The 10,694-nt window shown below is 35.7% G+C and overlaps 1 protein-coding gene across 1 annotated transcript; it reads left to right on the forward strand.

The window, feature by feature from the left end:
- The first annotated feature begins 5,521 nt into the window (after positions 1–5,521).
- LOC107921012 (3-hydroxy-3-methylglutaryl-coenzyme A reductase 1) lies at positions 5,522–7,917 on the forward strand. The gene is made up of 3 exons (XM_041086484.1): positions 5,522–6,637; positions 6,747–6,928; positions 7,052–7,917. Exons 1-3 carry the CDS (start codon positions 5,727–5,729, stop codon positions 7,639–7,641), a joined length of 1,683 nt encoding a protein of 560 aa, XP_040942418.1. The 5' UTR covers positions 5,522–5,726; the 3' UTR covers positions 7,642–7,917.
- The last annotated feature ends 2,777 nt before the right edge of the window (positions 7,918–10,694 follow it).

Genomic DNA, 10,694 nt, shown 5'->3' on the forward strand with positions numbered 1-10,694 from the left:
GCTAGCATGTAAGTGTATTTTAGTCTCGTTTTTAATAATTTTTATGTTTTCGAAATCGTTTTAGCTTAATCTAGCAAGCCTAGGGACTAATTTGCAAAGATTTTAAAGGTTTAAGGTTTTTCCATGTGCATGTTTGTATGGTTTTTGAAGTTAAATGAAAGATTATGAGCCCTTGTTGTTAAATAAAAAAGTTTTGTAAAGAGATTTTTGATAAAATTGTTATTTAAGGACTTATTTGTAAAAATGATAAAAGTACATGGTAAAATTGTGAAATAATGGTTTGTATGTGTTTGTATATGTCCTTAGTGAATTCTGCTAGCATGAATGGTGGATGAAATTTCTTAGATTTCATTTTACGAACTTAAGGACTAAATTGTAAAAAAGTTAAAATATTACGGTGAAAAATGTAATTTGAAAAAAAATAAATTTTGGACTGAATTGAATAGTATGAACATTAAATAGATTGAATCTGCTTATTTAGATCAAGATATACCTCGTACGGATCTAGATCGAGGAAAAGCTAAAGCCTCGGATTAGTTGATCTTGTTTTGACGTCTCTGTAATCGAGGTAAGTTTGTGTGTTTAAATAATGATTTAATGTTATTTTGATTCATATGTCATTGTGCTAATTTCCATATAAGTAAATGTGGGAATCCAATGACGTTATGACAATTATTGAGCTCTGTATGAACCTTAGGAATATATAGGATACAAATGACATGTCATTAAGGTTACCATGTTTCGGGTGCTAGTCCTGAATGTCCTATCGATGGCTGAGGTCTGGCATTTTTTGCGGATGCTCATCAGCTTATATGAGTAGCATCGTGTAGCTTACATTTCGACCGCCAGCTTGTGTAAGCAGATCCATTATACGACTCGAGTGAGCAATGATGTAAAGAAAAAGGAAAGGAAAGGTTATATGATTAGCACACTTCGTGTGAGCTTTCCCGCCTATCCGATGTTATTTCAAATGGTTCCATAGGCATGAAAAGGGAAATGACTTATGTCACGAATCTATGAAAATGAATAAAAAGGTAAGGTTCAATGAAAGTATATCTATGTTCATGAAAATGATGATTTCATGTGATGTTGTTCATGTATAATGACTTACCTTATGTTAATTCAAGTGAATTATGAATTGATGCACTGACATGTGTTGTGTATGATGCTTAGGCTTGTGCCAAGCTTGTGGTTGGATTGTATCATGTTTAGTATTAAAGTTATGCATTGAAATGGTAAGTTATGCATTGAAATGGTAAGTTATGTTCATGTTTTACGGACTTACTAAGCATTATATGCTTACATAGTTTTCTTTTCCATGTTTTTTTTAGATATCGAAAGCTCGATCAGTTTGGAAGCTCGTCAGAGATCTATCACACTATCTAATGAATATATCAGTAGATTTTGATGTTTTGGCCAAGGTTATAATGGTATGTATAGGTGGACTTATATTTAAAGTTTGGGTTGAATGTTAAGGTTATAATAGCCTGACATACAGGCGTGTGAGGTTATTTCATGAGTTACATGGCCTGGCACACGGGCATGTGGCTTGGCCGTGTGACCCAAGTCAGAGAGTTAGACAGGCAGGAACACAGGCTGGGACACGGCTGTGTGTCCCTATTTTGAATGTTACATGGCCTGAGACACGAGCGTGTGTCTCAGCCGTGTGACTTACACAGCCTAGCTACACGGCTGTGTGTCTCAGCCATGTGAGTTACATGGCTTAGCTACACGGTCGTGTGACCCTTACAGTTCAAAATTTTCTAACTTTTTCCTGAACTGTCTGATTGATTTCAATTTAGTCCCAAATTGTTTCTAAAGTGTTTTTAGGGCCTTGAAGGCTCGATAAAGGATGATATACATGTATATGAATGGATTATGTTATGTTTATATTAATGTTTGGAAATGTATGTTTTTAAGTTATGTTTTTGTGGTAATGCTCTGTAACCCTATTCGGACGACGGATACGGGTTAAGGGTATTACAAGAAAAGCGATAGTCACTGACGAGTGACGAGAGAAATTTGATTTGTACTTTTATGATCTGAGATCATTGAATATATACATGTCTATATATGTTGATTACATGATTTACTATCGAGGTAAGCTTATATTGTCATACGAATTGATTCGTATTAAATGATATTGAATATTGAGAAATAGGACTAAAGTGAATATAGTAGAAAATAGTATGATATAATCAATATATGATATGTGATATGCATATGGTATGAACCATGCTATGTGATATTAGACATATATGAAGTGAAAATGAATTTGAAATGAAATTATGATATATGTATTGGTTATGAAACTGGATCATTGGTACCCTATTAACTGTTCGAGCAGAGTTAGATATAGTTGCATGCCATAAGGTTAGATTGTGTACAGGTTATACTTTTACTATATGTCGATGAGCGCTAGGCGCATATTATTTTGACATTCTGATGAGTTCTGGGTATACCTTTTAATTCAATTATACTGATAGGCATTGGGCGCAATTTATATACTTCAGACGCTCTGATGAGTGTTGGGCATACATTTTACTTCGGTTACACCTATAAGTGTTGGGCGCAATATATATACTTCAAATGTTTCGATGAGGCACTGGGTGCCAGATTGGTGTACTGGTTGGATAATTCGTGTATCAGTTTCGAGTCTTAGTTAGGTTATTAGGGAATATAAAATGTGAATTGGTTATATGATATTGAATTGATTTGATAATATGAAATAGCACTACAAGTGAATATACGTGAAGTGTGATTATTGATAGCATGTATAAGACCATATGAACTAGTTTATACAAGTCAAGAGTGTCGATATGGAAACTAAACGAATTAGTAGATTCGATACGAAAATGTGATATTGGTATAATCAAATGGTATGATTTGAAATGGTAACACTTATGCCTTTAATGGTAGAAAATTGTCATGTTATGTTTATATTGAATTGCTAACATATGAATCATGAATTAATGAATTGAATTGGTTAAAATTGAATTATGCATTGGTTGTATTCTTATTATTTTAATGATTTTCTTATATGGCTTGAATGATGAAAGTACTATTGAGCTTTATCACTTAGCATACAATTTGTTTATTCCATGCGCAGGTATAAGTGGATCTCGAAGTTCCGAGAAGTAACTTAGAATCAAATCTGTAGTCTTCAGCTAAGCAATGTTTGTACAGTCCCTTTTTCATTTTGACATGTGGCATGTACCTAGGGTTCCGATTCGGCTTTATATCAAAATGGTCATTTTGAATTCCGAATTGGCAATATGGTTTGAGTTAAGTTTATAACTTGTTAAATGTGCATATATGAATATGTCACAAGTAGTTGAGATAACTTAAATGGTTGAACATGTGGAAATTGTTAATTGAATTGAAGTTGAAATGATAAATTTGTGTAATGCATATGTATGTATGATGTTGAAGGATAGAAATAGTCATATGAGAATGGTTTAATTGCTAAAATGGTTGAATTGAGATATTCGATTGTTTTGTTTAGGAGTTATAAATTCGTACCATTTGGACCTTTTGGAAACAAACGGTTACGTCACAACGTCGGGCCCTTAATGTCGCAACAAGGACAATTCAATAAGTTACATTGCCACCTATAACTCTTGAAGTTGTGATGTCAACCCGATAGTTTAAAAATTTTACAATTTGGTCCTTATTTGACCTCGAGTTCTCCAAAGAGCTTTCGTAAGCTCGTATAAGGTTTGCATATGATTGTATAACATATAGTAATGATGTTTAGAACTTAATAATATGTATTAACTATTAAATTGAATTGAAATAGATCATAGTTACTCTAGACAACAAATGTGACATCCCATAGCTCGAACCTGAAGATTGGGTCAGGTATGGGTGTTACAATCATGGGAAAGTGACACCTATTTGTGTCAAATAGAAACTTGAAATCACAAGATAATCTCCCCTAAAACAATAGATAATTCTCTTAGAAAATCCCTTGGGAAAATCTAATAAAAATCCCTTAAACAACTCTTCATTCAACTAAGGTGATACAGATAAGAACTCAAACCTTATCCAATAAACTCATGGCCTCATCAATAGGATCGGTTGAACAATTAGAAAGTCCTAGCCGAACACCAATTGTTTTTTTGTCAAACATGCCATAACTTTGTAGGTCATAAACATCAAAACATCAAGGAGGCCGGAAAACTTCCCATGGTGGAAGCGTAAATTCATACTTGTTGTAACAGAACATGGAACAAGCTATGTCAAAAACTCCAACAAATACTAATGATAATTATAGTAATAATAAAATTAACTATAATAATAAAGAAAAATAAAATGAAATGAAACAAAATAAATAAATGAGGGATTGAAGTTTGAAATTGAAAAAACGTAAGAAATATGGGGACTTAATTGGTAATTAATTTGCCTCAGAATTTCAAAATTAAAAGAAGAACAAAAGTAAGAGGGGTTAAAATTGTAAATATCACTTGCGGTGCCCCATGTTTGCAGTTGTTAAACATGCAGGGGGACTTAATTGCAATTTGCTCCCTTTGTCGTGGCTATAAAAGCAAATGTTTTTGAAAAAACTTCATTTCCATCCTTGTTTAAATAAATTGTTTCCCTTTTATTTCTCTGCTTCTCAGTTTCCTTTCTTATCCAGAGAGCACCACCTCTAGCCTACAGCCTTCAACAACAAAGCACGATGGACGGTGAAAACATTTCATTTCCCTCTTTATGGAAATCTTATTTGGTTCCTCCCAGTTTTTCAAAAAACAAAGACAAAAAGCCTTTTGATTTCCCTCCCCCCTTTCAATGGCTTAGGTCTAAACTTTAAATCCAATAGCTATTTTTCTATGAAGCTTACCTCTAGCTTTTTTTTATTAGCTCTTTTGTGAGAGATTATGCTAGACTTTTCCTTATGCTATATTAATAATTGTGTTACAATTTTTGATAATTGGATCAAATCAAAATTTAATGTATAAAATTGTACAAAATCACAATTTATGTATAAAATTGCACATTAGGTCAAATTTTAAGTATAGTTTTGATATTTATCCCTATAATATATTACAAACTTAAAAAACGTATTGAACTGGGCTTGGGCCTTGAATGCTTGAGTCCAAGCCTGGTTTATATTTTAAACGAATATAAATTTTACCCAAACCCATTTTTTAAGTCTAATATGATTGTCTAAACTCTTTATTAATTTTCTTGACACTTTTGTCCAATTCATTTCCTTCTTCCAAGGATAGAGTAGGTTTATACAAAACAAATCAGTATGATTAAAAATGGAACAAAGGAATAAACTTAGGAATTGGTGTATAAATTTACACACCGTCATCTCATTGAATATTGAATTAAAAAATAATAAATGGAAGAAAACTGAAAACTAATCACTTTAAATCATACAAATGGAAGGAACATGCATAAGCATGAAGTTAAATTAGTAGTAGTAGTAGAATTGCAAAACTAAAGAAAACTGAATTTAAGTGCGTTTTCCTCCCTATTTAAAGAATTATTATCATCATCAATTTTATTGAAAAAAATGACCGAAATTAACGATTGTGATTCAGAAAGTCAGCATTTTTTTAAGGATTTAATTAATAACCAATACATTAACATTAGAGAAAAAAACAAAAACAATCCTCCGCATTTGCTCCTTAATTATCGCTTCAATTCCTTTTGGCAATTTCCTCTTACCTACTACTACCCCTGTCCGTACTGTCTATTTCGTCGGAGATTTTTTAATGGACGTTCGACGGCGACCTTCTAAAGCACTTCGACCAGCTCCGAAGGAGCCGTCATCCGTACCGGAACCTACTGGTGCCAAGGCATCGGATGCTCTCCCGCTCCCTCTTTACTTCACTAACGCTCTTTTCTTCACGCTTTTCTTCTCGGTGGCGTACTACCTCCTCCTTCGGTGGCGGGACAAGATCCGTAACTCTGTTCCCCTTCACGTCGTCACTTTCTCCGAACTGGCAGCTATTCTTTCCCTCATCGCCTCCTTTATATACCTCCTTGGCTTCTTCGGTATCGACTTTGTCCAGTCGTTCATTGCTCGCGCCTCCAACGAGGCCTGGGACCTTGTCGACGAAGAAGAAGGTGAGGATCATCGTCACCGGCTGATGGATTGCTCTCCTTCTATGGCCGACCATATAATTCCGGCGGTTTCCTCCGCCGAAGACGAAGAAATAGTGGATTTGGTTGTCAAGGGAACAATCCCTTCATACGCGCTGGAAGAACAACTCGGGGATTGCAAGAGAGCGGTTCGAATTCGAAGAGAGGCGTTGCAGAGGATTACTAGGAGGTCGTTGCAAGGCTTACCTTTGGATGGCTTCGATTATGGCTCTATTTTGAAGCAGTGCTGCGAAATGCCAGTAGGATACGTTCAGATTCCTGTGGGGGTTGCGGGGCCATTGCTCCTCGATAGTTTTGAGTACATTGTGCCAATGGCTACCACTGAGGGCTGCATTGTTGCAAGCACCAATAGAGGATTTAAGGGTATTTATGCATCCGGTGGCGCCACCAGCACTATTCTGAGGGACGGTATGACCAGAGCTCCAGTCGTTCGGTTCCCTTCAGCTTCTAGAGCTTGCCATCTCAAGTTTTTCCTCGATAATCCTTCAAATTTTCAGACATTGGCCGACGAATTCAACAAGTAACGTAAACGAAACTTAAATCTATTCACCCATTCTTGTTTTCTTTGCTTAGGTATTGATTTCGTATGCGTTCATAGAAGAAGTGATGTATGTTGCTCTGTTTGCCAGGTCAAGTAACTTTGCAAGGCTTCAGGGTGTCCAATGTTCCATTGCTGGTAAAAATCTCTATATTAGATTTAGCTGCACCACAGGGGATGCTATGGGGATGAACATGGTTTCAAAGGGAGTCGAGAACGTCCTTGCATACCTTCGAAATGAGTATCCGGACATGGATATTATCAGTATCTCTGGTAAAGTTAGATTCTCATATGCATACAGTTCTAAGTTTCATCAATGGTAATTCAATCCGGTATTATCATGGTGCCAAACTTTGTATGCTTAGAGTTGAGTTTTCATTTATGTTTGTTTGCTAGGAAACTTCTGTTCCGACAAGAAACCCGCAGCTATTAACTGGATTGAAGGGCGAGGGAAATCGGCGGTGTGTGAAGCAGTTATCAAAGAAGAAGTACTGAAGAAGGTTTTCCGAACTAGTGTCGCTACACTCGTAGAGCTCAACATGCTCAAGAACCTAGCCGGTTCGGCTGTCGCCGGTGCTCTCGGTGGATTTAATGCCCACGCAAGCAACATCGTCTCTGCTATATTCATAGCAACCGGACAAGACCCGGCCCAAAATGTCGAAAGCTCCCATTGCATTACCATGATGGAAGCTGTCAATGATGGGAAAGATCTTCACATATCTGTGACTATGCCTTCCATTGAGGTCGGAACCATAGGGGGCGGAACTCAACTTGCATCACAGTCTGCATGCCTGGATTTGCTTGGAGTAAAGGGCGCTAGTAAAGAACTAGCAGGCGCAAACTCAAGGCTCTTGGCAAAGATCGTGGCCGGCTCCGTCCTGGCGGGGGAACTTTCCTTAATGGCTGCAATAGCCAGTGGTCAGCTTGTCCAGAGTCACATGAAATACAACCGGTCCACCAAAGATGTATCCAAAGTTGGATCATAACAAGGTATAAAGATTATGTTGGAGTTGTAAGTAGCATTAATCGGCATGGTTTGAGGGTACGAATCTTTTAGCCATATGGCAGAATCACCCTCCAAGATATTTGGTCCTTTTTATTGTGTCCACACTGTGAATTCTTAATTGCCCCTTTCTTTTAGTTTCTGGCATGTGTGTGTAGTTTTGCTTTATGAACTTGCCAATCAACTCAATTGAGTAGGCAATGGTTTATTCCTATGATGTGAGAAAATAACTAAACAACCTTTCAAATTGTTAGATTTATTTGGAATGGTTTCTTATGGATATTAAGAAGTTCAAAGATATTTTCAAAAATTTAATTTGAAAGAAAAGAAATGAATCCCTAAAAAAGATGTCACATCATCCATTTTTAAATAAAACTTTTAGAATGGTCCTAGCATAAATTATTCTGTCTTTTAAACATCTTATAAAATATAACTTTAAATTGTACCTTTTTTAAATTTTTTTTATTATTAGTACTAAAATTATAATATATTAGGTTTACGTACGCAATAATATCAATAATGTTAATTCACAAAATTCTGTACTCAATAACTTTTTTTCCATCAACTTGCCACCATAAATATAAAAGGAAATGTAAACAACATTTGTAATTAAGTTTTTTATTTTAGTCGCTGAAAGATGACATAATTTTTTTTAAAATTGGCATAAAAACAATTTTAACCCTTAATATTTGTGTATTATATCAATTTAGTCTTAATTCGAAAAAGATTAACCCCCAACGGTTACACATTTTGTAATTTGCTCTTAATCTTTTCAATTTTGTGACTATTTTACCTAAGAAGCTAAAAAAACAAATCTATCAACTAATTCAATTGAAAATATATCGAAAATAGAAACACTTGAAAATTCAAGATAATAATTTTCATCATTTCTCATTTTGTTTAAATTAATTCTCAATGTCGCAAATAAAAAAAATTAATTGATGGTTAAATTTTTGAAATCAAAACTAAATTGACACAAATATAAATATTGAGTATTAAAATTTCTATTATACCAATTTTAAAAACTACCAAATTATCTTACCATTAATAATTTATTGACTGATAACCAAAAAATAATTCAAACAGTCGGGTGACTAAAAAAAATTAAATAGTTTAATAATAATTTTATAATTTTTTATACAAAATGACTACCAGTTTAGTTTACCTAAAAAAAAGTTAAAACCAAATTGTATGCTTTTGGAAGTAAATCCACATCGAGGGGAGTCAAGTAGTTTAAATTAATAATTAAATATAAATAAAAAAATTAATTGGAAAGACCGGATAAAATTGTGGGTTGTCTGTTTTGAAAGTGAAATGAGGTGCGCTTAATATCGGCAATATAGGTGCTGGAAATCCGCAAGTTAGCCTTCTATTTTATCCAAAATTATTGACTTAATAACTTTGAGACTTTTCTTTCATTTTTTTAAATAATTTCTTTATAAATTTTGATTATATCTATATTTTTGTTACACAATATTTAAAACTATTCATAATCCCTCTCCAACCCATATATAAAAAGATAATGTGCTTCTGTCACAGACTTAGAGTTTTCCCACGTGATCCGTGCGGCCTTAGGCAGTTTTTCTATTTAAAATGCCTAAGTCAGCCTAACTTGAAACAAAAAAAGGATTCAACAGCAAAAACGCCCAAGTCAGCTTAACTCGCAACAATAAAGGATTCAATAGAATTCCCTTAAGATTTTTCCCTTAAGATTTTCACGAAGAACAACAGAAGAACGAAGTAAGAACGAGTCTTGAAAGATGAACAAAAGTAAGAACACTTGAGAGAAAAGTTTGAGTGAATACTTCTCAAAATTCTTATTAACAACTGAATGAATTACAATGAGTAAAGAGGTCTCTATTTATAGTTGAGCCTCAAAGTACATCAAAGGCTACAATTAAAAGTTGTATACAATTAGAACTCTAAGACATAATTAGAAGCTGTATACAATTAGAACTCTAAGATTAAATAATCATATCTTCTTGGGTCCCTTTCCTTATTTATCAGGCTCTTGGGATGGGCTTTTAATCTTTTCAGGCAACGGGCTAGTTTGGTTGGGCCAAATGACCTCCTTCAAATACGATGGATCGCACAAGTTTGTCATGGTTGCGTGTTCCCATGCGCAACCTATGACATTCTCCCCCACTTGTTCTAGCGACGCCCTCGTCGCATCTTCCTTATGGAACTGGTCAATCTTCCCTTGGAACTGCCACAATGCCTCGGCAGGTTCCCAACTTGCTTCACTATCAGGAAGTCCTTTCTATCGAACTAAGTACTCATGCCGTGGTCGGTGGTACTTTTGTCTAATTACCCGATCTGCCTCAATGTTTTCAACTTCACGATCGTATGACACCTCTACCCCCATCGGTGCTCGTTCGGACTTGCCTCGATTTGGATCCTCTTGATCCCCATGAAAGGGCTTAAGCATGCTTACATGGAAGACTGGGTGGACTTTAAGTTTTGTTGGCAGCTCAAGCTTATAGGCCACCTTGCCTACTCTCTTCACAACTTTGAACGGCCCCTCATACCTTCGCACAAGACCCTTGTGCAAGCCAGTATATCGCAGAATCAAGTGTAGTTTAGTGAGGACTGAGTCACCCACTTGAAACTGCACATCCCTTCGTTTTTGATCAGCCCACTTCTTGTTACGCTTACTTGCCTTGTGTAAACAAGCTCTAGCCAAGTCATTCTTCTCTTGCCAATCTTTTGCGAAACGATAGGCTGCTGGATTTGGTTCTGTATAATGGGTCACAACAGCGTTGGGTGTGAGTGGTTGTTGACCCGTCACTATTTCAAATGGACTTTGATTCGTGGCCCCACTTCGCTGCAAGTTGTATGAAAATTGGGCGACATCCAACAACTTGGGCCAATCCCTTTGTGTGGCACTTACGTATTGTCGAATATATGTCTCCAACAATGCATTTACTCTTTCAGTTTGCCCATCGGTTTGTGGATGCATGCTCGTGGAAAAGTTCAAGTCTGAGCCCATTGACTTGAACAACTCCGTCCAGAACCGACCCGTAAATCGTCCATCTC

Source organism: Gossypium hirsutum, chromosome D01 (genome assembly GCF_007990345.1).
Source record: "Gossypium hirsutum isolate 1008001.06 chromosome D01, Gossypium_hirsutum_v2.1, whole genome shotgun sequence".
Taxonomy (NCBI): domain Eukaryota; kingdom Viridiplantae; phylum Streptophyta; class Magnoliopsida; order Malvales; family Malvaceae; genus Gossypium; species Gossypium hirsutum.